This window comes from Emydura macquarii, unplaced genomic scaffold, assembly GCF_026122565.2.
Source record: "Emydura macquarii macquarii isolate MOO-44397 ecotype Brisbane River unplaced genomic scaffold, CSIRO-AGI_Emac_v2 contig_1253, whole genome shotgun sequence".
NCBI classification, from domain to species: Eukaryota; Metazoa; Chordata; order Testudines; family Chelidae; genus Emydura; species Emydura macquarii.
Window position 1 is genome coordinate 52,283,671 of NW_027131390.1, and position 27,538 is coordinate 52,311,208.

The 27,538-nt window shown below is 40.1% G+C and overlaps 1 protein-coding gene across 4 annotated transcripts in view; it reads right to left on the reverse strand.

Moving 5' to 3' along the window:
- The window catches only part of ADAM23 (ADAM metallopeptidase domain 23), a 239,490-nt gene that overhangs the window by 95,937 nt on the left and 116,015 nt on the right, over positions 1 to 27,538 (reverse strand). For 3 of the 4 annotated variants that reach the window (XM_067548777.1, XM_067548774.1, XM_067548775.1), the window contains exons 4-9: positions 23,045 to 23,108; positions 13,875 to 13,957; positions 12,675 to 12,738; positions 10,266 to 10,338; positions 9,465 to 9,544; positions 8,307 to 8,372 (exon numbers count right to left, since the gene is read on the reverse strand). In XM_067548777.1, coding sequence (XP_067404878.1) covers positions 8,307 to 8,372; positions 9,465 to 9,544; positions 10,266 to 10,338; positions 12,675 to 12,738; positions 13,875 to 13,957; positions 23,045 to 23,108 — 430 coding nt within the window. Of the gene's footprint in view, positions 1 to 8,306; positions 8,373 to 9,464; positions 9,545 to 10,265; positions 10,339 to 12,674; positions 12,739 to 13,874; positions 13,958 to 23,044; positions 23,109 to 23,217; positions 24,147 to 27,538 lie in introns of those variants that run through there. The other variant, XM_067548778.1, reaches the window with a different exon arrangement.

The following is a 27,538-nucleotide window of genomic DNA, read 5'->3' on the forward strand; positions in this document are numbered from 1 at the left end:
AAACTTATAAATGAGAGCTCAGAATTGGACCCTATTTATCATGTCTAAACTTGACCATTTAAATATCATTCACCAGTGATAGTGCACCACAACCTGATCTCTGACACCAAGGAGATGCCACTCTCTAGCTGTCATTCTACATACTGTACAACTCTTTAATAACCTATCTTTTCCCCATATAACCTATTACAGCACCAAACATCACCAGCTATTAGGGTCGGGTACACACAGAAGAATGAAAAGAGGGCAGAATTAAGTTTGCAATGCTTGGTCTGTTTTATGATAATGGTGTTTGAGGGTGGAGAAATAGAAAGCACGTATTGTTAAGGTAGCTTATCTTTTCATTGTCTTTCTTTTGTGGATTTATGTTGCATGTGTAGCAGCTCTAACTGCTTATAAAGTATTTTGTGTATTCTTATAAATGTGTGAGAGACTTTCTGAATATTGGTCTATCAATCCCTTCTGCCAACAAGTCATGCCAAAGATGATTGAGACTCAACAAAATTGTAAAATTACAAGCTAAAATTGTATTATGATTTGATACAATAGGATCTGCAAAGAGGAAAGTTTGTGTCTTCAAAATTTCATGGACAATGAACTCAAAATCTGCACAAAACAAACTAGCTAAAACTTTTCCACGAAAGTTTTCAGCAATTTCAATTAATCCTGCTTCATAGCAACAGGTCTTCCTACTAAAGAGTCATATTATCAGATCCCACAAAAGTCTTATCTACTCTCATTCTAAAGCATAGTACACTTAATGTGAGAACTTGAGACAAGAGGGTTCATGTGCCAAACTCTAAGCAACAAGTACTCAGATGCTTAAAGCCATGATCATGCTTAAATACTGTCCCGAATCAGGGTGAGAAAAACAGACTTCCTGGACTCTAACAGCCATGCATGGAGCCTCTCGCAGAAGGAAATTTAAAAATTACAGCTATTTATCATTTTTATCTAAACAGCCAGTCACTTTACCTCTCAAACTGAAATTATAGAAATAATCTCTGAAAGCTGTTAAATCACTTGATATTGTTATACCATTTTTTCTCTTCATTTCGACTGATGCTATTTTTGCCTCACACAAGTAATGCAGTTTTATATAGGTGAAATGCATCGAGATGGTGGATTTCACTCTTATCAGCTTTGACTCAAATAGCAGCTACAGCCAATCTACTTCACTTGTACAAGGTGATAAGCCATTGATCTGTGTAATCACTGATCTCATGGCCCTCTCCTGTGGCCTACTTTGAATGACACCTTCCTCTGTGACCTATGCACAGCCAGTGCTGGTATCCCCACACCATCTAGGATTGGGAGGGGACCCTACTTATGCAATTGCTCTGTTAGCAAATCACCTCATGCAGCCTCAACATGGGGCTTAAATGGTACACACCAGCGCTGCTAAGGTAGGTTTTGTGGTTTTCCCTTAAGGAATCCATTAGTCTAGTATATATTTTATTCTTAAGCTGAAAGAATTTCCTGGAACTGGAATGTGAAAACAGTATTCTTGTGTTTCATTTTTCATTAAAATATTTGAATACAGGGAGTTACACTGACAGTACATTTTAAAATACCAGAGAAGCCCCAGAAATAGAAATTAAGATGAATATAACTGTCTAAAATAAGGAGTGAACATTTTAAGAAAATAAGAAAAAGCAAATTTAAAAGTTAAACAATTATCAATACTTGATACAATTCAATGTCTGAAACACTGCATAAGACGAAACAACAAGAGTCCTGGTAGCACTTTAAAGACTAACAAATTTATGTGGGCATTAAACTTTCATGGGCTGCAACCCACTTCGTGCATCTGACAAAGTGGGTTGCAGCCCACGAAAGCTTATGCTTGCAGAAATTTGTTAGTCTTTACGGTGCTACAGGACTCTCATTGTTTTTGCTGTATACAGACTAACACAGCTACCCCTCTGGAACCTTTCTACATAAGAGGAGGATTCTTTCAAAATAAAATCTTACTGCAGGAGACATCTGCCCTCTACTGGTAAGCAAAAGATCTTAAGTATATGTTTATAAGCTCTCGATAGTATAACATTGGTGAACACTCAAAAGTAGCCTCATTTGACTATGTCAAAAATGACATTACCTATTTCATTACCAATGACTCAGAAGCAAATGATTTTGAATGCTTATGGATCAATGTTCTAACAAATAAAGCACAAGATGGGGTACTAGCTGGTGTCTGCTACAGATCACCAAATCACACTAGAGAACTGTATGACTGGCTCTCTTTAGAATCCATCTATAATGTGTAAGGAATAAGATGTATTAACATGGGGGCTTCAATCTGAATGACATGCTGGATGTGTCTTGCTGCCAATAGTAAAATATCCTAGTAATTTTTAAATATTATAGATGACAATTTCGTAATTCAAAAAGTGTCACATCTAACACAGTGGAATTATGTATTAGACCTCGTCTTAACAGATAAAGAGGAATTAATCACAGAACTAAAAAATTAGTGGCTGCTTAAGATGCAAGTGATCGAGACTTGATTAGATCTGTTATGAATAAAGAATACAGTCCAAACCAGTAATACATATATTTGATGCTTTAAAGGGACCAATTTCTCAAAGATGAAAATAATTGTAAGCCATATCACCTGGGAGAAATAATTTAAACAGAAAAGTCTGAATGATAATTGGGAAATGTTTAAGAATATTTTACTAGATGCCCAAAAAAACACAATCCCACAATTGAGAACGAAGGCTATGCTGGTGTTAAACAAAAATAAAAAAACTTGCTTGGCAGTGAAGTGAAAGGAGCAGTCAAAAATAAAAAATATATAGAGAGAATGGAAAAAATAATTAATATAAATTACAAGCTAGAATTGTAGAAAATTGATAAGAGAAGCAAAAGGACACAAGGATACCTCTATGATCAGCAGAGTTAAGGACAATAGGTAGTAGGGGTTTTTTAATGTATTTCTAAAACAAAAGGAACCCTAACAATGGTATTGGTCAGCTACTAGATAGAAGCAGTAGAACTGTCAATAATAATGCAGAAAAGGCAGACGTGTTCAATATTTTTTTTTTTTTCATTTGGCCTTTTCCCAAATACAGATAATCCTATGATGATGGCTACCTTACATTTCAAGAATAATATAAGAAGATACTAAAAAGCTGCTACTAACCTTAAAACATTCTTAAATTAGGAAGTCTAGATAACTTGCATCCAATAGGTTTAAAAGAGCTAACTGAGGAACTCTTAGACTATTAATGTTGATTTTTAATAAGTCTTGAAAGTTCCAGGGGACTAAAAGAAAGCTAATGTTGTACCAATATTTTAAAAAGGCAAATGGGATGCCTTAGGTAATTACAGGCCCGTCAGATTGACTTTGATCCTGGACAAAATAATGGAACAGCTAATATGGAGATCGATAAATAAAGAATTAAAATAGGGTAATATAATTAATGCCAATCAAAATGGGTTTAAAGAAAATAAATCTCATCAAACTGACTTCTCTTTTTTTTAAAATAAGACTACAAGTTTGACTGATAAAGGTAATAGTGCTGCTTAAATATATTTAGACTTTTTACAGGACATTTGACTTAGTACTAGATGACATTTTGATTAAGAAACTAGAAAGACACCAAATTAACATGGCACACATTAAATACATTAAAAATTGGCTGATAGGTCTCAAACTGTAATTGTAAACAGGGAATCATTATCACCAAGCGGGAGCATTTCTAATAGGATCAGTTCTTGGCCCTCTCCTATTTATCAACGACCTGGAAGAAAACATAAATCACCCCTGATAAAATGTGCAAATATGACACAAAGATTAGGGGAGCGGTTAATACTTGAGTATAAGTCACTAATAGAGAGCTATCTGGATCATATGGTAAGCTGCATGCAAGCAAACAAATATGCATTTCAATACAGCCAAATGTAAAGTCATACATCCAGCAACAAAGAACTTAGGCCATACTTACAGAAGGAGGGACTCTATACTGGGAAGCAGCAATTCTGAAAAAAGACTTAGGGATCATGGTGGATAATCAGTTGGACATGAACTCCCAGTACAAAGCAATGACTGAAAGGGCTAATGAGATCCTTGGATATATAAACAGGAGAATATCAACTAAGAGGAGAGAGACTATATTACTCCTGTATCTGGCATTGCCGCAACCAATACTGAAATACTGTATCCACTTCTGGTGTGCACACTTCATGAAGGATACTGAAAATAGGAGAAGGTTCAGAGAAGAGCCACAAGAATGATTTAAAGGATTGGAAAACATGCCTTAGAATGAGAGATTCAAATAACTCATTCTATTTAGCTTATCAAAGAGCAAGTTAAGGGGTGACTTGATCATAGTCCATAAGTACCTATGTGAGGAGCAGAAATTTGATAACAGAGGGCACTTAATCGAGCAGATAAAGGTATAACAAGATCCAATGGCTGGAAACTGAAGCTACACAAATTCAGACAAAAACAAGGCACAAACTCAACAAAGATTGTGTAGGATAAGGATAAATGTTCCTCACTGGCAATTTTTAAATTAAGATTAGCTTCTAAAATATATGCTCTAGTCTAGTTCAAGCACAGCTATTGGACTTAAGGAATTAATTAAGGGAAGTCATATGGTCTGCATTATTAAAAAAACCCACTATAATAGAGGCTCAAAACGAAGGTATATCCCAAATCAAAAACAACAGCAATAGGACCAAAAAAGTACTATAATGGCTACACAGCAGAGGAACAGAAGTAGTTAGAGGCAAAAAGGAATCCTTTAAAATTTGGAAGTCCAATCATACTAAGGAAAATAAAAAGGGGCATAAACTCTGGCAAGTCATGTGTAAACATATAATAAGACAGGCCAAAAAAAGATTTTGAAGAGCAACTAGCAAAAGACCAAAAAACCCAACAGCAACTACTTTTTTAAGTCCATAAGAAGCAGGAAGCCTGCCAAACAATCAGTGGGACCACTAGATGATCAAGGTGCTAAAGGAGCACTCAAGACAGACAAGGCCATTGTGGAGCACCTAAATGAATTCTTTGCATCAATCTTCACTGCAGAGGATGTGAGGGAGATACCCACACCTAAGCCATTCTTTATAGGTGACAAATCTGAGGAACAGTCCCAGACTGAGGTGTAAATAGAGGATGTTTTGGAACAAATTGATAAATTAAACAGTAATAGGTCACCAGGACCAGATGATATTCATCCAAGAATTCTGAAGGAACTCAAATATGGAATTGCAGAACTAACAACTGTGGTATGTCATCTGTTGCTTGAATCAGCCCCTGTACCTCTGGAAAAGGGGGTAAACAGTGAGATGTCAAAGTCTGCAGATGATATGAAATTACTCAAAATAGTTAAGTCCAAAATTGACTCCAAAGAATTACAAAAGGATCTCACTAAGATAGGTAACTGGGCAACAAAATGCTGGATAAAAATCAATGTATAATTTTGATGATAAATGCAAAGTAATGCACATTGGAAAAAATAATCTCAACTATACATACAAAATGATGTGGTCTACATCAGCTATTACTACTCAAGAAAAAGATCTTGACGTAACCATGGATAGTTCTCTGAAAACATCTGCTTAACGTCCAGTGGCAGTCAAACAGAATGTTAGGAACCATTAGGAAAGGGATAGATAATAAGACAGAAAATATCATAATGCCACTATATAAATCCAGGGTACACCCACACCTTGGATACTGCATGAAGTTCTGGCCTCCTCATCTCAGATATATTAGAATTGGAAAAGGTACAGAGAAGAGCAACAAAAATGATTGGGCTATAGCACAATTCCATGTGAGTAGGTTAAAAAGACTGGCACCATTCATCTTAGAAAAGAGACGACTAAGGGGGATATGATAGAGGTCTATAAAATCAAGAATGGTGTGGAGAAAATGAATAAGGAAATTTATTTACCCCTTCACGTAACAGACGAATCAGGGGTCACCCAATGAAATTAATAGGCAGTGGGTTTAAACACACACAATGAACGTGTGGAACTCGTTGCCAAAGAACGTAGCAAAGGCCAAAAGTATTAATGGGTTCAAAAAAGAATTAGGTAATCTCATGGAGGATAGGTCCATCAATGGCTATTAGCCAAGATGGTCAGGGATGGAGTCCCATGCCCTGGATGTCCCTAAACCTCTGAATGCCAGAAGCTGGAACTGGATGACAGGGGATGCATCACTTTATAACTGCCCTGTTCTGTTCACTCCCTCTGAAGCATCTGGCACTAGCCACGGTCAGGAGACAGGATACTGGGCTAGATGCACCACTGGTCTGACCCAGTATGGCCATTCTTATGTTCTTATTATTTAGGATGTCAGACAAGAGGATCACAACGGTTCCTTCTGGCCTTAAAGTCTAAGAATACAGTAATGAACCTAGGAATTGGCAACAAGGAGATTACTCTTATGGATTAAGTGCTCACCAACACAAGGGTTACATATTCTAGCCCTTAATATTTAAAGCATCTCAAATGCTTCTTTTAGAGCTACCTCTCTACAATCAATTCTACAAACAAAACATTCAGCACTGTGTATCAGAGAGTAAAATTTTCCCCTTACATTGTACTGCAAGTCTTCACAGTCTTAAATATTTTTTCTGGTCAATAAACAAACAAGAGTTTGTAATGCATCTAAAGAATTAAGAAACATCTGCTGGAAGACAATTCTGACATTTAATATTTGTGTTAAATCAGGAGACCGGACAAAAAGAAAGGCATGGTATAGAGGGAGAGACTGGCAGAATACTTGTACTCTTGGTCCATGGTTATAAACCTTAGCACATTTTTGGCACTCAAATATTTTGGTTAGGCTCTTGCTACCAACAGATAGCACTTCAATATCCCTGTCTTACATTATTCATAAAATTATTGAATTATTATCTAATCATTAAAAAAAGAATACTTAAACAAACAAGTACTTGCAGCTTCAGCTTCTTCTGAAACCAAAGTGCTTGAAAAGACCCATATCTATAGGCATGTGAATAGTAGACAAACTACTAAAAAAAATAAACTATATACAAAATTCAGGTCAACAGAAATTTTCAATACATTCTTGTAAAAAATCTGCAGACTCAGTCCCTTCTAAACATCTCAATTCTACAGAACACTGAGGCACAAATCAAGCCCTCCTCCTGAACAACATGCAGCAGGGCCAAAGTGAAGGGGAATACCCTCAAGACTGTGGAGTTCAGGAATTCAAGTACCGGTACATAATGTGCTGGAGGGGAGGGGGGGAGGGAGAGGAGTAGATGGGCAGGGTTTTGTGGCCCCACATGCTAGGCAGAGGGCCTGGTCGTCTCAATTCATGGATAACCTGAGATTTGGGGAATTTCCTCATGCATCCCACAACATCTGTTGAGAGGCCAATACTACTCCTCAGGCCCCGCCTTTTGATTTAATCTTCTGAACAGGCAGGGAGGGTACTGATGTTTTGATAACCCTAACTTACTTGGCTCAATTAATGAAAGCAATAACATTTAAATGGCAAGTGTCAGCTGATCTAGTTTCTTCAATATATCCTCAAGGCAAAGAAGAAATAAGAGCAGGATTCTTTGTAAATGTAACACATTTAATCCAATGGCAGATTTATTGTGTAATTCACTACCCTGACTATTTATAAGCATGGATTTACGAGGAAGAGAAAAAAAAAAAAAGAGAACTTGACATGTATGTCTTACTGCCAAATATCAAAAGCTAGTTACTCTAAATTGTGTCCTACCAGTCTCAGCAGAACACAGAATTTAATTTTTAAATTCTAATAGTATTGCCAATTAACAGTTAAATATATAGGTTACAGATATACATAATATAATGTAGGTATATAGATTTCTATGCATACATACATATATACAACTAATACATATTAAAACACTAACATAAAATGTATATTAGTTTGATAATGTTTGTAAAGTGCTTTGAATACTTAAAGTGCTGTTTAAAATGCTAGGTATTATTATTAATTACTATGGTTACATTGTGTCTTTCAGCATATCACTAGCAAGGGATAACCCCGGGGGTACTATGCCTCAGACACACTCCTCAGAATCATATCACCCTATACTCTCCTGCTCTGCAGGGAGAAGTAAATTTCTACAGCCCTTAAAAGGATGTAATTTATTTTCCCCATTGCGCATAGCTACCTAATCTTGCCACCGAAGAGGGGTATGGATTCCCTCTCCACATTCAAAAATCTGTGCCAATGACTAATGTACTCAGATACAGTGCAATATAGAAACTTAGACAGATAGGTATGGACCAGCCTCTGAATCAGATCACAAGGAAGACTGCCACTGAATCTATATCCTTACCATTTTATGGTCATTGACAATCATGAGCTCCAGATATTTCATCTCTTCAAATATACCACGAGATGCCTGTTGAATTTAAAAATACTTTGTGAGAAATGACCGTGTGATGATAATTTTTAAAAATAACTGAAGCTGGCCTAGCTATCTAATAACAGTGGGAGTCCTAAGTTCGTATTCCTCACTGGCTTTAACAGGACTACTCTCATAAATCTTACTCAATGTGAATAAATTTGCCAGAATTGAGCCAGCTCATTAACTAGTGTAAATCAGCATAGCTCCATTCACTTCAATGGAGTTACATGGATTTATCTCAGCTGAAGATCTGGACCATTTCATTTAGAATAAATTCAGATCCAAACCTTTTTGCCAACGTTTATAGAAAAGGCTATTGTTGCCATAATACTTAGCATTTAGAAAGACCCAGAAAACAACATTAGAACCCATTGCTCCATTGCAATATTTGCTAGATCTAGGAAAAGAATAATTTTTAAAAAATAGTTGGGGTTTCAAAATCCAAACATTGTGCTGTATGATCCCAGGAGAAAACTGATCTCATACTGACAAAATGGGTACAAATTCATATTAATGAAAGCTAAAACATGCCACAAGAATAGTCATTCACATATATGTAGACAAAATGGAGTCCAAACTGATGTATCTAAACAAGTTATTGTGTGTATTGTATCTGCAGACTGTGAAAATTGTCTATATTTCTTTTTTCTAAACAACCCAATTTTGGATTACACATTAGTGGCTTGTGACTTTGGTCATGCTACTTAATGAGCCATGTGACCACAAAACAGAGCATCTATAAAGTAGTCAGACTTATCTAAAGTTGTACTTTGTTCACAACAGTCTCAGGCCTTAATGATCATTGAACTTTTAATCACACTTTCACTATTAAATCTCTGTTCTAACCATATATGCTGTCACTCTATAAACTATATCTGTTTTACTCTGTACATTCAGGATAATTCAAATCTAATGGCATCATATGGTGGAAAACAGAACTATATTTTAAAAATATGAAAGACATATTTCAACTTTGTTTTAAATGTCCAAAGGCTTTTGTCTGCTAAGAACCTATGCTCACTTATAATTAAAGAATTTGGAAGTTTATGCAGCACTGCAGAGGTCGAAACTTGGTGTCAGACTTACACTCACAGCCCTCTTTCTTCTCTTTTTCCTCAGCCACTGTAATTCAGACAGGAAGGACCACTCAGAACTAGATTCAGTCTCTGAGGAAAATTAAATTAAGAGAATAATTCAAATATTTTATAATTTATTCAGGAGAACATGCAGTTTAAATCCTTTTAATCATGGAAACTGTTTACAATGATTATATATAGTAATTAAAGATGGCAAAATTCAAAGTTAAAAAGTTTCTTGAAATCCTAAGAAAATTCGATAAAACATATTAAAAATCATTGTGATGTGGACACTTATCCAGTGGGAAATGGACTGAGACCACGTAATTCACAAATATCTCCTCTTAAAGGTGAATTGCAAAGCATTGTTTAAAACTCTAACTTTTATGGATCCCACTTCAATAAAACACGTGAATAGATTTAAAATTACAATTAAACATGCATTAAAAAGGAACATAAAGAGGCTAAGACCTAACCATCGGGTTTTGCATTTTCTCTTTCATTTGTTGATGACAATCACTAGCATCCAAAAAGTAGCAGCTGATTAAAGTATTAATGATGAACTCAACAGCTATCCTCTGCTAGAAGTACCTAAACACAAGTCTTGATAGGTGAAAACACTTCAGTTCAATTTTAACTATTCTGAAATTCAATATGATGATAAATCTGGTATAAAGAAGTCAACTTGATAATGGTCTTTTTCTAAAAATTCAGCAGATTAACATAAGATCAATTAACTAGAAACTCAAACTATTTACATTAAAACTAAAATTATTTCTGTTATTGAAAAAATAATGTAACCAATACACACCAACATCCTTCATTTGTTTAGAGGTTTGTGCTCCTAAAGTTCTCTGGATAATATGTGGCCTGCCTGTGCTTTTCTAAAAAAGAGGGGGGAAAAAAAAGAGTATAAAAACATTTCCAACTTATTAACAATCTCAAATGAAAAGAAAGATGTACTTATCACAGTAGATTGACATGTTATTTGTTCTTTTCCCTAAAATGAAATAGTAATATCCACTGACATAGATGTAATTTCCTTAACTTGGTGTTGTGTAAACTTTACCAGGATAACTTCTAAGCATTAGGTTCCTGGAACATTAATCCAAATACGAAACTTGCACTGTTTAGTATGATGTACTTTTCAGTTGTAGAAGGCCTTAATCTGGAGAACTCTCACAGAACAGGTTGCAAACTCCTGATTAACAATGCTGTATATTTCTCCAGGGCCAGAAGAGGTCTCTCAGAATGATTGGTGGTCAAGCTTCTTCTTGCCTCTTTATTTATCATCCTGCCTTGGCTACTGATTGGCTTTGTGATGAATCACTTGGACTCTCTGCCTCAGTTTCCTAATCTAAAACAGGGACAATATATATTTATCACCTACATTGCAAAGGTGTCATAAGGATTAATTCATTGATTATAAAGCTCTTTCAGATCCTTAGAGAATACATTAATAGAATGTGTTATGTCAAGAATCCAAACTCTACCTAGAGACAGTCTTCCTGCACCAGCACAAAAATAAAGACATGCCTATTATAGATCACAAAGACTAGCTGCTTAATTGCATTGAAACTCAGAAAGAACAGTAAGATTTGTCTCTTTCAACATGATTAATGAACAGTGCCTTAAATCTATATATAGGGCAAAAAAGAATATATTCAAGTTGTCTCTTTTTTTAAAAGTCTGATAAAAAAATATATGTTTGATGTGTGTCCCAATGGATCTTAGTCTCCTCTCTCGTCACTACATCACCTGATCTTGTCAAGGCAAACAATGCTTTTCAAAGGGAAGATTGCTATTTTTATGTAATTCCTATGAGAGATTTGTGTAAAACATGGAAGTAAAATATTCAAAAATTCAAACTGCACAACATGTACAGTAAATACAATTTAGTTTCATATACTGCCTCCATACCTAAGGTATCCCAAAGGGCTTAACCAACCGAACAATGAGAGTAACACTAGCAATCAAATAACTGGTATAGACACCTATCCCAGGTATTATGCACAAAGGTGGAGATTAACTTGCACTGACTTTCAATTCAGATGCCTCACACAGAAGTGTCAAAGAAGATCTCATTTTAAAATATTCCATAAATTACAGTACTAACTGCATAACATCTAAAAATAACCCTAGTTATTTCCTTCCATTCCCTCAAGCTCGGTACTGAAGTATCAGCATGAAGAGTGAAATTCTACTATTCTGGGAGGAGGCTCTCCTAACTAAGAAGGGGTTACCAAATCCACAATGGTCAACATATGGTTGATTTTCAACCAATAGCCAGTGTCATATATAGGTTAAGTTTAAGTACAGTATATAGCTTTATAACAAGTGGCCTTGCTCCAGCTGTCACACTGAATGCTTCCCAAATTATTTTCCAATGGACTATCATTCTAACTAGGATTAACATTATACGAAGCATCTTTGGGCTGGAAGTCAGAGCAGATCATTCAAAAGATATTCAAACAGTGTATTATCCTATACAATATTCTCTGAAGGTATTACTTATCACACAAAGACCAAAAGGTCTTGCAGCTCCTTTGCAGGATTCTGTCATGTTTACTGTTACCAAGAGATGTTTCAAAAGAAATCAGTAAGAATTACAGTACTTTGTGTAATTTATCATGCACTGATGAGGTGCCAGGCAAGATACAGAGCCTGAACATGATCGTCTTGATGTTGAAAACCCAAAAATGTCTCTTGGAAATCAAATGCAAGCACTGTCTAGTGTACTGAAATTTGTAAACTAGCCTTATAGCACAGTCATCTCTGTTTACGTCAAGACCTTCAGGAGCAACAGTACAAACATACTATACTTAAAGAGAGCCATAAATTAAGTAAAGGCGGCTCAGTGTGAGAGTAAAATATTTGGGTAAATACATTCCCAAACTCTGACCCCATTTATTTGCATCTAACCTCAGGTCCAAAACATAGGTTTTTAAGCAAGTCAAAGAAAGGATCTAATTCACTAGCTCAGATAATAGAAGCAACTTTTATAGATCACAAATCATTCACCATGGGAATAAACCCTTAGAATCTACCAATATGAATGGTCTATTTCCAAATCTAAAGTGAATTAAAGATTAGAAAATTCAAGTTAAAACATGGGATTAAACATACGTCTTTAATAATTCAGACTTGCAAATTACATACTGACATTTAGGCATCCTTGTAAAAATGAAACCAAAAATATTACAAATCAATATAAACTTACTACACTGTGGGTCAGATCCATTGGTTCTATGACGTACACATAGATGCTATCTTCAAACATGCCACTAGAACATGAGAAAGAAAAAGGAAGAGATTTAGGACCAATACAAGTACTAATGGAATAATTTTAATCCAACAAATGGTTTTTGGTCAAATAAATCCAATTGTATTATTGAAAACTACAAGTCATCACAAAAATTCCAGTTGTAACTAGCAAGGTACAGTAGTAATGCACATCTGCAAAATCAATACTGTGCTAGACAGGACCCTTAAGTAATGGAACACCTGACAACAATGGAAAGAGTAAAGATTTGATCTGCTCATTCCTACCACACCAATTAATGTGCAGAAGATGAGTTATATACACACACTCAACAAAGAGCCTACTGACCATATACTATCTTACATTATTTACTTATGTAAAAATAATAATCAAAAGACTGATTTTTCAAAATAATAATTCTTGCTATGGCTGTACTGGAATCATAGTAATGTAAAGCAGTGGCTCTCAACCTTTCCAGACAACAGTGTCCCTTTCAGGAGCCTGATTTGTCTTGCATAGCCCCAAGTCTAACCTCACTTAAAAACTACTTGCTTACAAAATCAGACATAAAAATACAAGTGTCAGAGCACACTAATACCGAAAAATTGCTTACTTTCTCATTTTGATCATATAATTACAAAATCAATTGGAATATAAAGATTGTACTTACTTTTCAGTGTATAGTATATAGAGCAGTATGAACAAGTCATTGTCTGTATGAAATTTTAGTTTGTACTAACTTTAGTGCTTTTTATGTAGCCTGTTGTAAAACAAGGCAAATATCTAGATAAATTGATGTATCCCTTGGAAGACCTCTGCATATCCCCAGGGATACGCGTACCACTGGTTGAGAATCACTGATGTAAAGAACTGAAGTCGGATTCTTGTTCATATTTCTGATCTCTTATTTGTCTTAATCAGCCACCTTGATGAACATATGTCTAGGTATTTACAATCGGCAAGGGTTTGACTGAGGTGCCATTCAAGCCATTGTTTTTTAAACAAGACTGGCATGCTTGTATGTCAGAATGTCAAAAATCTCTGAGATCTTGGGGAATTTCAGTCTGTCTCATGCCAAGAGATGAGATCTAAGAACAGGATCCAAGAGTAGCAAGCAGTTAATATATTCTCTTTGGAGGCATGAAGATTTGTACTCACTTAAGTCCATTACATGTTGAAAGGGCAGCTCTGGAGTTCTGGACACCTCTGATGTTTCCATGATAGTAACAATGCTCTCCTCCCTAAAGATGTTAAAAATAATTAAATGATTGCTTTAATTTCATGCATTTATTTTTAATGGGAAAATGGATCCTATGTATCAGGTGAAGAAATTTTGAGGAAAGATTTTAACTGTTACATTAACAAACATGGAGCCTTCTGATCACTAAGAAGGGGGAAAATATACTGTGCCTAGAAAAAAGTACATAATTTAGTTATATATGGCTTCCAGCCATAGCAAAGATTTCCTTACTCAAAGTCACAATGTTCTTAATTATTGTGTTTCCTTGAAGAGCAGTTTCCCCTCCAAAAAAATATTCTTTCAATGTGGTATTATGGGGTACCACATCTATTATTTCTCAGTGACTGCCAGATCAAAACTATTGAAATTACGAGCGTTTAAAAAAAAGTGCTAACTGCCACCATCATAAACTCTGCCTGGAATCTGAACATCAAACTTAAGTTTGTCTTGCTAAAAAGTCATCAAGAATGAAGCATAAGTATAATGGGAACTTTAATTAAACAATATGGTTGTTAATGCATGAGTAAAAGAGACTCCAAAGCTTAGAAACTCAGAACTGTATTGTCTCTAATATGCAAACTGAAGTAAACAGTAGTAAAAACTTGATTTTGCCGCATGAAAAGATGTAAATACTGTAAATACAAACAAGAAGCAGATCATTTGACTAAGAAGATGCTATTTTTACATATCAGCAGACAATTTTGAGACAATCTTTAAATAAAATATATAGTTATTAAGAGCCACAAGTATTTTCGGCACTTTACAGGAAGATATGAATGCAAGGTGCATGCCTCAGAGAACTTACATAGTAGATAGTTAACCTTCACACATGAAGGGAAGTGAGAACCAACACAAGAAAATGACTAAATGGATTTCATCCACTAAAAATTTGTTTTGTTCTCCTTGAGCTCTGCCACACTCATGGCCAAACAGCACTATTTCTTCAATTTCATTGATGAATACGTCCACAGACTCCATCATCTATTTTGCCACGGTCTACTTCCGCTAACAAAAACAAAAGTCCTCTCCCCCGAACAGAAAATTTCTGAAAATTTTTTACCACTTCCTGACCAACCCATTATACAGTTTTAACTACACTAATACATACTACTATTTCCAGAGGAGCACTACCTCATTCCATGCACAGAATGGTGCTCTGAAAATGAGGCATTTCTATTCTCACTCCTCTATAACTAGACCCAGGCCTCTTGCATGGCACACCATATAAACTGTGTGGACAGATTCTGTTTGGCCCTTATTTGGGTGCCTAGTGATGGGGAGAATGTAAAAAGTTTCTTCCCAAATATGCAGGGCCTGAATAAAGGCAAGACAAAATTGAGTAATCTTAGCTGTAAATTATGAACTTTTATTGTTTGAGAATATCTAATAAACCCCAGGGAAAAAGAAACCCGACTGAGTGGCAAAATGACAAAATGAGCAAGAGGGAAATATGGGAGTCAGCAACAAAGATAGAAATAAATGACAGAAATGTTGTCAAAATATTCTTTGGTGTTAAAAAAAAACCAACACACACACACATCCCCAGTTACAACATATAAATGATCCAGGTAGCAGGTATTTGTATTTTCAGGTCATCACATGCAAGAACTTCTAGTTTCAGAATAAGAACATTTTAAAGTCTCTTATATTCCTTAGCCTCTTTATTACTGCCATCTTATTTGACTCCCCTTCACAAATGCTCATTTTCTTCCTTGTCCCAAATCTTTTCTATTTAATTTCTATATGCTGGAAAGTAGAGCAGCACTGTGTTATTAATAAATATTTAATTTTGACTGTAAGAAGCCAAGTCTTTGCAAAGAAAAATTATTTAGAGTACGCTATGGATTCTGTACTTTAGGCAACTGTGCAAATACCAGCAAAACTGAACAAAATCTATAATCTGATAGGCTTAATATCTAATTCTATCCTTATTGCTGAATAACAAAATTACTAATCCCTAAATTACTGTGAGCCACTTGAGTGATTTTTTGATGGGACTGCTACAGGCTTAAGGGACTGTTCATTGTGAATAAGGGTGGCAGAATTTGGCTTCATGTGAATAGTTCAATCCAGTAAACAACTACAGTGCATTTAATTTTTATTATTAGAAGGCTGGCAGCAAGAGCAAACCTAGAAACCATTCAAGTCTTATATGCTTAAATTGAAAACATGAGTCTCAATTTAAACTTTTAAAGAGTGAACATGTAAGAAGTGCTGTAGAATCCAGAAATTTTCAATCCCAGATCCTCAGCTGGTGCATGTCAATGTAGTTCCACTAAAGTCAATGGATCATGCTGATTTACTTCAGTTAAGGACCTAGTCTTTAATATTGGTCAAAAACAATCCTAGCTAAAAATCAAGGTGAAAAAATATGCTTGCAAAGGTTTTATTGAGAAAAGTGTAATTACAATGCAGCTATATCTATGGGTTTGTCTACTTGATGCATTAGTCCACATCAGTGGGGTGTAAATTCCAGTCCACTCCAGCATGTTGCATGTTTACTGGCCTTGAGCACTAAAAGTTCCCTCTTACGCATTAACACAGCCCTGTTTCAAATAGTACTATGGCAACATGCACTAGGAAACTCAGTGAGTGCCAGCAGGGTCCACACAGGTCAGTTAATGCATGACACGCTGATGTAAATGAGAATTCACACCCTACTGAGTAGACAAGCTCCATGATACATCATTAGTTATTGTTTCATTTAAAAAGGCACTATTCAACCTCAACACTTTTACTAAGTGTTGTATGCCCCCTGAATCCAATCAGCACAGTCACACTGCTTCCTCCAATTGTTCTAACCTACCATGTACCCTAAGGAATTACCAGACGTAATGCTTTTTAATTAACTGTAAACATCAGCATCAATTTCATTTTGTATCTTGTTTATTTTATTGAAATGTTCTGTTCAGAATCTGAACAGTATAGCACAACCTTGTTGTGCACAATTAAGTTCATGTACTCTAACAAACTTAAGTAAAGCATCATAGTTACACAACAGTTACCCAGACATGCATTATGCAACAACTTGTATCGTGGAGTTTATGGAACTAGGCCTATTTAAACAGTTCTTCCTAAAAGAGCTAAACTGTGGTTATCTTATTCACACAAGTAGTTCCATGAAAATTAATAAGATTACTTATTTTGAGGCGTGAGATCACCACAAATTTATTTTCAGCCCTACAAGAAAGCTATCTACTGTAGGTCTAGAAAGAGATGATTTCATCAATATTTCACTTCTCTATATCCAGCAAGAAATAAACAGTTCTCTCTTCGAGAGTTGCTCATATGCATTCCATGTAGGTGAGTGCGCGCCCCGTGCACGAGTCTGCGGAAGATTTTTTGCCCTAGCAACCCCAGCGGTCAGTCCCGGCGCCCCCTGGAGTGGCGCGCGTATAGCGCGGTATATAGGGCGCCGCCGACTGCGCGGGCCCCCAGTTCCTTCTTTCCGCCCGTGACGGTCAGTGGAACGTCTGCCCCTTGCCTCTTCGCAAATAGCAACCTCTAATCGTGTAGATAAGTTCTTTTTTTGTTTTTTTTGTTTTCTTAGATTACTATAGTCATTAGTAAATAGTTAGATAAGATAGTGTAAATAGTTAGCCCTTAGGGGCTCGTCCTTAGGAGCCATGCCCGGCTCCACCGGGTTCAAGTCATGTGCGGCCTGCTCCAAGGTGTTCTCCGCCAGCGACCCGCATGATCGCTGCCTTAGGTGCCTCGGGGAACAACACCGAAAGGATAAGTGCCGCATTTGCAAATCATTCAAACCCCGCACTCAAAAGGACAGAGATGCTCGCCTCCGGGCGATCTTGATGGAGTCGGCACTTCGACCCGACTCGGAGCCCTCCAGATCACCAACGGCACCGAGCATCTCGTCGGTGCGCAGCGCTCCCTCGGCACCGACATCGACGGCACCGAAGAAGAAAAAATGGCTGGCGGCCGTAACTATGGACTCCCCCCTGCGACCGGTACAGCAGGGGGTGATACAGGAGATGCCCCAGCCACGTGCCGTTGAGGCTGTCCCGGCACCGGCATCTCCTCGTAGGGAGCCTCCCCCGACCCCGGGGGGTGGGGGAGCGCCCCTACAAGGGCCATCGACGCCGGAGGCGTTTACAGCGGCACGAGCCCTCATGGCCTTGCCTACGCCTCCGTCCCCCCCTTGGCCGAGGGCCTCGGGGACAGCGTCTCGGGGTAAGCCCGTGCTGGGCTACTCCGGTGGGAGGAGGAGACGGGACTCGGTGTCTCCCCCCAGACGGTCGGGGAGAGGAAGAGCAACATCCTCCCCTCCCAGCTCCGACCATGAGTCGTCGAGCTCCTCCAAGACACGGCACCGGGCGTGCTCTGGAGGTTCCCGGGAGAGCTCCGCATCCAAAACAAGATCTTCGGAGCCCTCGGCACCGGTCAACGCTGCAGGGAAAGACCCGGACGAAAGAGTCACGGCACCACTCCCGCTCGTCTTCGGGCTCCCGGCACCGACCTTCACCGACGCCGGGCGCCTCGGTGCCGGCAAGAGATCGTCGTTCCCGATCGTTGGAGCACAGTCCGGTGCGGATCCCGGTGCCCCAGATCCGGCACCGGTCTAGATCCCCGGCTGCGCGCAGAGACAGGCGCCAATCCCGCTCGGTCAGTGGGCGGCGGAACACTTCGACACTCCGGGCTCGATCGCGTTCCCGGACTCCGAGCCCATCCCGCCCTTCGACACGCGATGCTCCTACATCTAGCCAGCATCACCCTCCAGCACCGAGGGTACGAGCGCGGTACCGACATACGCGATCGAGATCAGCTAGTTCGGTACGCTCGGAGGCACGGGGAAAGACATCGGGACACTACCGACGCTCCCGATCCCCGGTACCCAGAGACAGCCCGCGGTACCGAGGTAGATCGAGATCGCCAACGCGTTCTCCGACGCGACGTGCGGTACTGAGGGAGGACACAGCACCGCATCGGCGCTCCGGAGCCTCGGTACCGAGGGAGGGGCATTACCGCTAACGCTCGAGGTCCCTCTCAGACAGCCCGGTGCACCATTATCGGCACCGAAGGGTCTCTCAACCCCGTTCCCGCAGCCCGACGCGAGCCCCGGCACCGGGTGTCTCGGCACCGGGGGTCTCTCCGGTACCGCAGGTTAGCCCAGAGAGAGACGGCGTTCGCGGAGTCCCAGAGGCCATACCGGGAAACATCGCCGCAAAACGCAGAGGTACTCATCTTCCTCCAGCGACTCTCCATCACGCCGGCACAGCAAGCGCTGCCACCGCTCCCCCTCGTCGCGCAGCCCATCTCCAGCTAAAGGGCAGCGCAAAAGGAGCCGGAGATCTCTAAGCCTGGCTCACGCAACCATGGCGCCATACCCGGCACCAGGCCCGGTACCGACATGGGGGCAGGGCCCATGGCAATGGCCTTACTGGGGACCCTGGCCGCCACAGACAGTACAGGGGACAGGGTCACTCCCCTCATCCTCAAAGCCCCAACCTCCTCCCCCACCTAAGAGCGGATCGCAGGAGGAGCGCCCACAAGGGGATGACCAGTCGTCGGAGTACGAGTCCGACCCTATGGAGGGGCCATCCACGGGTCCCCTACTACAGTCCTCCTCCTCTTTTCCCCCTGATACAACATCCAGGGACCAGAGGACCCCGCTGCCTGATTTTAAGGCGCACCAAGAGCTCCTGAAAAGGCTGGCAGAAAACCTTAAAATAGACCTCGAGGAGCTCTCGGAGGAGGAGGACCCCATCTTTGGCATTCCGGCCTCTGTGGGCCCTTCTAGAGTAGCGCTTCCAGTACATGACCGGGTACTGAAACTGGTCAAGCCTATCTGGGAGGCTCCTGCCTCGGTGGCCCCAACCTCAAAAACGGCGGAGCGGAAATACTACGTACCGCAGCAAGGGTTCGAGTACCTATATAACCACCCAGCCCCGGGCACCTTGGTTGTGGACGCCGTTAATCAGAGAGAACGGCAGGGTGCCCAGGCTAATACTCCCAAAAACAAGGAGTATAAGAAATTAGACCTTTTCGGGAGGAAGGTTTACTCGACTGCTGCTCTCCAGCTCCGCATAGCGAACCACCAGGCTCTTTTGGGGCATTATAATTTAAACCTATGGTCGTCGCTCCAGAGATTTACATCGGCCCTACCTCAAGACCTCACACTGGATTTTACCACCTTGCTCCAGGATGGGTCAACTGTCGGAGGAGCTACGCTGCAGTCTGCCAGCGACGCTACAGATGCGGCGGGTAGAGCCATGGCATCCGGCATAGTTATGCGCCAATCGTCCTGGCTGCAGTCCTCAGGCCTCTCAACCGAGGTACAACAGGCAATTCAAGATCTGCCCTTTGACGGTACAGGCCTGTTCTCAGACAAGACTGACAGTAAACTACACGCCCTGAAGGACTCGAGGGCCACCCTAAGATCATTGGGTCTGTATGTACCTCAAGCGACGAGACGCCAGGGCAAACAACAGCCTCAGAGACAGCAGCAGACCGCTCCTAGGCTACCCCCCCGTCCATCACAACCTAGGAGAGGTCGGGACCGGTTCAGACAAACCAACCGCCGAGACCGTCCAGGCCCTGCCAAAGGTTCCCAATCAGGGCTGCGTAAAAACAATAAGCGCCCTTTTTGATGGGACGCTCGAGAGCGGCACCTCTGCCATTCCAACGGCCCTCGTAGCCGATCAGGATCATACCCTACCCTTCAAAGACAGGCTTCGGCCTTTCCTCCGAGAGTGGCAGGGCATAACCTCAGACCGCTGGGTGCTAAGTGTGGTGCGGAGAGGTTACGCCTTGCAGCTCTCGGCTTTCCCACCGGATTCCCCCCCTACCCCGTCCCTCTTCAGGGACCCCTCTCACGAGCAACTCCTCCTCCAGGAGGTCTGCTCCCTGCTCCGCCTAGGGGCAGTAGAGGAAGTCCCACCTACGGAAAGGGGAAGGGGGTTTTATTCCCGGTATTTCCTTATCCCCAAGGCAAAGGGAGGCCTCCGGCCTATTCTGGACCTGCGCAACTCTTCGTCGCAGTGGCGGACCGCATGAAAGGCTCACCTGTCTCCACCCAGTGCATCTCCTCCTGGATCACATCCTGCATCCGCACCTGTTATGAGATGGCAAAGGTACCACTCCCGGGACCGATTACGGCGCACTCAACCAGAGCCCAAGCCACCTCAGCAGCGTTCCTGGAACGAGTGCCCGTGCAAGATATCTGCAGAGCTGCAACCTGGTCATCGGTCCATACCTTCACCTCCCATTATGCCATCGTGCAGCAGGCAAGAGAGGACGCAGCAGTCGGCAGAGCCGTGCTGAGAAGGGCTTCTCGCAACTGACTCCTTCCCACCACCAAAGGTATGGCTATATAATCACCTACATGGAATGCATATGGGCAACTCTTGAAGAGAGAAAACAGGGTTACTTACCAGTAACTGTTGTTCTTCGAGATGTGTTGCTCATATCCATTCCAAACCCACCCTCTGTCCCGGCAGAAAGAAGGGACTGGGGGCCCGCGCGGTCGGCGGCGCCCTATATACCGCGCTATACGCGTGCCACTCCAGGGGGCGCCGGGACCGACCGCTGGGGTTGCTAGGGCAAAAAATCTTCCGCAGACTCGTGCACGGGGCACGCACTCACCTACATGGAATGGATATGAGCAACACATCTCGAAGAACAACAGTTACTGGTAAGTAACCCTGTTTTTGCTATTTTCAAATATATCTAAATAAAATTGAGCACATTAAATAATCCCTAAAAAGTATATTTTCTTTACTTTGGTTAACAATGCTTCTTGGGGATCATATGACCTCAAAAGCCCTATTAGAGTGTCTAAATCAATCAACTCAGAAAATATCCTACAGAAAGTTTGGATAAAATTACTGCAGCATGCAAAGGTGGCTCATTTGCTGAGTCTAAAGTTCTAATATAATCCTCCAGTTAGATTCATGATTCAGCAACCGCAGTGCTCATTGCTGGTGCTGCAGCTGACAGTTGCTTGAGTCTGTGTAAATGCCAGAAGGAATTGTTGTCTTGCTTCCTTTAGCATTTCTGTCTGCTCTCCTGAGTAATAAGTCATAACAAAACTAAGCAATTCCTTTGATATGCTGCATGACATTTTTTCCAATCAGAGTATAAATTGATTAGAATAAAAGATGCAATATTTGAACTCTAAAATCCTCAGTGACGAGATCAGATTAAGCAATGGACACATAGCAACTGGACAAATCACTACCACATAAAGGGTGAAATTCACCCTGATTTTGAGAGCATAAATAGGTTTTACATGTTGTGATGTCCTTCTGCCCTCTGAACAGAGGCAAGTTTCATGAATAGTGACTTGGAACTTCTACTGTACTCTAGCACTGATAGCTGTTTTAAAAGTCCAAGAGCTCAGTTAACTTAAACAAAGACATTCTTCCCGTAACATTTATTTTATATCCTTCCTTTATCTCTGCTATTCCACATTCCAGTAATATAGTAATCTTCCCTTGCACTACCTAAAGCAAACAAAAACATGTTTATTTGTGTTCCCCTTTCTACTCAAAGGACTAAGTCAGGCAATCCTCTCTCTCAGGGGTGAAATTTATCACTGTCCAAAGCCTATGCACTGCTTAAATTCTACTTAAGCTCTAATTTGAGAATTTAAGTGATGCATAGGCTTTCTGCTGGCTTTCTGAAAAGGGGTGAATTTCACTATGTATTTTTCTGTTTCATGGTTTTATAAAAACTCTTGCAAAGAAAAGCCATTGCAAGTTTGTTTACTTACTTCCCATTAACACCTAGCCTTGCATTTTGTGCTAAGAACAGGTAAACTTTTAATGATGAATTTAGTGATGGTGACCTCTGGCATGGGAGCAACTGAAAAAATTATACTTTAGAAAATGTTGTTTTGTTCATCTTTGGTACTTTCACTTGCAGCTAATGCCCACACTTTTTACAATTTTTCTCCTGTCATCTGCTGATGAATCTTCATCAAGATCATAGTTCCTTGACATATGTGGTAAATGCCTTCTGGCATTTGACAAATATTATAAACAAACACAAAGTTTTATGTTTTACTACGTTATTGTGGGGGGGAGGAGGGAAGGACACGACAAGTCTCTGCTATTTAATATATATATAATACCTTAGAAAACTGTGGTTTTCCATCTTCATAGTGAATCTCCACATAATCGGAAGATAACAAATCACTGTAAAGAAAAAGGAAAGATTTAGTATGGTATTTCTTAAATGTTTATGTACAGTAGAACCTCAGAGTTACGAACACCAGAGTTACGAACTGACCAGTCAACCACACACCTCATTTGGAACCAGAAGTACACCATCAGGCAGCCGCAGAGAGACAGGAAAAAAAAGCAAATACAGTACAGTACTGGGTTAAACAACCATAACATTTTGTTCAGAGTTACAAACATTTCAGAGTTACAAACAACCTCCATTTCTGAGGCATTTGTAATGCTGAGGTTCTACTGTACTCACGGTTATTTCATCATTTTAGCCAAAACCCTTGAATCATTTTTTTCTACGCTGGTGAATTAAAAGAACCAAGAAAGCTGTCTCCAGAAAATGGTTCGCTGTTGCATTTTGAGGCAAGAAGGACTTTAGACTTTGGGGAATTTGATTCACTAGCTGAATTTTCATTATGTTAGTCTTACATTAATATGATTTCATTTGTTTTTAATGTATACAAGAATTAAAATTAATACAAATTGACTGAGTTTTGTTTCCACTGGTTCTAACGGACCAATGTATAGTTAGTTTCATTATTGTTTCCAATTAAACATCAAGGTTACCAAGGATGCATTAACACCAGGCTATGTGAATTTCAGCAGGGGCAAAATAGGCTCTTGTTGCCTATTTTGGTCTAGTTTCGAAACAAAATCACTTGTTCTTGCTTCAGAGCTTCCTCAGCATTGGCTGTTGCCTGAACACTGCTTCATTGAGTCAGGGTCAGCACAAAGATATGGGACACTACAGAAATAACCTAGTTAAACAAAGATCAGATTAGTCAATATTTGCTCCTGTCTGGAAGTCTAAGAACTGGTTCACTGGTGAAGATATAACCCACTTTTAGGAAAGCCACTGTGGAATATTCATTTATTTAGCTTCCTCGACAGAGAGCAAATTCAGTTTAGGTCCAAAAGGGTTAAACATTAATCGCGCTAAGGCTTACCTACACACAGTAAGTATAATGAAAAGCTTCTTCAGTAATAGCTGGATTGCCAAGAGTACTTTCCCTTGTTTACCAACTCTAAACCACATGTAAACATACCTGCACAATTTCAGCTCTGTTTAAGAGTATGTGTTACAGAAGTAATACTGGCATTTCATAAGCATTCCCTATATTTATGCAGTGAATTTGACTAGCCTGAAATTAAAAATAAATACATAAAACAACTCTGAATCTTGCACTTAAGGTCTCTGTATGCAAACGTTTATCAGTTAAAAAGCACACTGCAATTTTACAACTGTGTTACACATTTACTGCTTAAAAATAGTTGAAGCTGATCCCAGTCTAATATCTATGAACTTCTGTTATTAAGAAGGGCAGCTTTTTAACTTAGCACATAGACATTTCTTTAAAAATAATAACAACATTAGCTCCACCGGATACATTAACTTTGTCTGCAGGGTTTATGGCAATGACAATATAGAGTGGAATTTTCAAAAATGTCTGAGGGTATTAGGCACCCAGATCTAATGGACTGTCAGTGGAAGTTTAGCATCTGACTCAGTCGTTTTTGAAAATTCCACCAAGAGTCTTTAATCTTAAAAAGGAAACTTTTCCATATCATTTTGGAGCACTGCTTCCAAGTGAATTTTGTATCTCGTATCTGAAGATGTAATTAGACTTGGTGGTGAGGATCAGCTACCCCGTCCCCTCTTTATCCTCCCCTTCCATTTGGTCCCTCTGCCCCCCCCCCCAAAAGCCTATGAGAATAAACTCAGTCACAATAACCCTGTTTGTCCTATCGTGACTGTTCCCAATGCCCCCCCCGACGCGGATATTCTCTGCTGGTCTGGAATCCAAATTCCCGCTGGTCCCCAAGCGGATGGAGAAGAGGGCCCCACCGTCCATCATGTGAATCAGCAAAAAATGTTAGCAGAAAAATCCTGGAGCACAGCCTTGGAATGGCTGGCAAGGATTGCTGACACCCTCACATTCACTACGGTGGCTGTGGCAGCAACTCCCAGTCTTCTCTCAGAGCCACAATAAAGGCTTAGGGGTGTGAGTTTCCAAGGAGCCCCACTGATTTCTGTTGCTTTCTGTATCTCTTTTTGGCTTAGGTTTTTCTTCTTCCAAGTCTCTCTCTGATTTTTCTTTCTCCCCCCACGTTTTTCCCTGCTTCTTATCCTCCCTCCCCTTTCCTCTGTCACTTTTTCTTCTTGTTTCAGAGCTAAGGGTTAAAGCCAAGTTGAAATGTTAAGGAATGCTGCTGCTGTTAGCCTGTATTTTAAAATGATTTCACAGGACTAATCGGTTGCTTTTCAACCACCCCCGCCTTCCTCCCCCTCCCCACTTGCACTTTTGTTTTTCTGAAATTTTAATGGAGGGAATTTTGGATACAGTTTGGATGTGAAAAGGTTTTGACAAAGCATAACCTAAGGTAGCTGTATTGCAAAAATTGTATTTGGTGGCTCAGGCACAAGCACAATATGCCACCTTAAGAACGCAGCTCAGTAAAAACAGTGGCTAAGTGAAACACAGCACTCTGTGTGAAATAATGAAGCTTAAGATCACAAAACTACGTTGCCAGTGAAATGTTAAAGCTATGGCAGCAAGAATGATATAATAAAGCTAAAATATGGTTAATTAAATGCAAAAGTGATTTAAAGGAAAAAAGTGTTAAAGGTAGCTTTTGTAAAAGTTAATATTATAAAAGTTAAAAACAATTAAACAGTTGAAAGCTGTGGAATTGTTAAAAGGTAATAGTTGTGGAAATGGTATAAGGGTAACAGTATTATAAAAATACTTTGGTTTAATAATATTCAATAAGGTAAATGAATATATGTATAATTTGGTACAGTCACATTGCGTGAAAACCTGATAGTTAAACAAATTACACAAAGGGGTCAGGTAGTGGCTACTACCATGTTTTTGTCCCCAGGTGCCTTTACAGCTATTCTGAAGGAAAATGGGCCCTTTTCCTGAAAGAATTGTCTGTAAACAATTAATTATAAAAAACTGCTGTGAGCAGTAGGCAGAAGGACAATTGATTTAAATAATTTGATTACTGAACAATTGGTCAAATTTGCAAAAGGGAATAAGGGGTGCCCATTAAAACTTGACTGTCTCTGAATGTACAAGATGGGAATCTGAGTACAAGTGTGTAAAAGAAATTAAAGTAATGTACGGAATGTTAAGCAAACACAGACAGTGTGGCTTGGCTTTGTTATTAAGCATTTGATTGTTTTTTTGGATACCTCAATAACAAGAGGACATAATCTTGACAGGGGCAGGCAGAATCAGAATAGTAAAGGAAATTCTGGATCAGGAAAATCAAATTCGAGATTTGCAAAAAAAAAAATCTAACCCAGCCTTGGTGGGCTCACATTTCTCAAGTAAAGTGTTATAGTTCATTAGCCATTAGCCAAAAGGAATGAAGTGATTTTGTTTTTCAGAACTGTGGATGTTCCTGTAAATAATTTCCACGGCTTCTTGGGTGGAGTATGACCGAACTCTCTATCCACCCCTCGATCCAGTAGACCTTCGGGAGCAGCAAAAACCAAAGCCCAATTTACCAGAGTAGAGGGAAAATGCTGCTGTGGGCAATTACAAACTCAGCAGGGGTTAATCTCCGAAAAAGACGGGATGTTGTTAACTATTTGTGGGAAGGGTGGAATCTAACTCAGCAGCTCGAGTCCAAGACCTGGAACATGCTCTGGGGCTACTAGACAGAGGAGGAATATTGCAGGGATCTGCACTGAGCTCCACTGACCAACTGCTAGGAACGGTTATTTTAACCCTTGGAAACCTCACCAAAAGCCTTATAACAAATTTAATGAAAAGTGTTAAAACTATTTTATGGAAAGAACCTTGTGACCAGGTTCAGCAAACTTTAACGAATCATTTTATAAACCTCTTATGGGATGCCCATCTGGGGGTATGGCCTTCTGGATTAGAGGGTACCAATGTAAAGCAATTAAAAAGCTATTGGCCTTTTCCTCGGGGAAAAGGAGTAGCTAGAGGGAATTGGACCTCTGCTACCCTATTGCAAGCAGGTTTTGGAGGTGAGTGCAAATGGGGATGGTCCCAAAAGCCAGTGTGGCAGGTGCGGGTTGGAGCAAACGACACACGGTTTCTGGTTGAGCCAAAGGTATGCTATCCGTGTATGGGACTAATTTGGGCAGGACAAGGTAACACATGGGAGGAATGGTCACAAGCACCACCATCATTATGATGTATAGAACCAGTATCCCCTCAGCATTGGGTGGAACAGGGAAATAAAATCTGCTGGGAGGGAGCAGCCGTGCTAAATGGTCAGGGGCTAAAGGATGGAAGGTGTGTGGAACGGGTAGGATTTGGACCAGGAAACTTTTCCCTGCAACTAGGAAACTCCACCTATCAAATCTGCATACCGGCCATAAAACAGCTTAATATAACAGGACACCTAGCAAT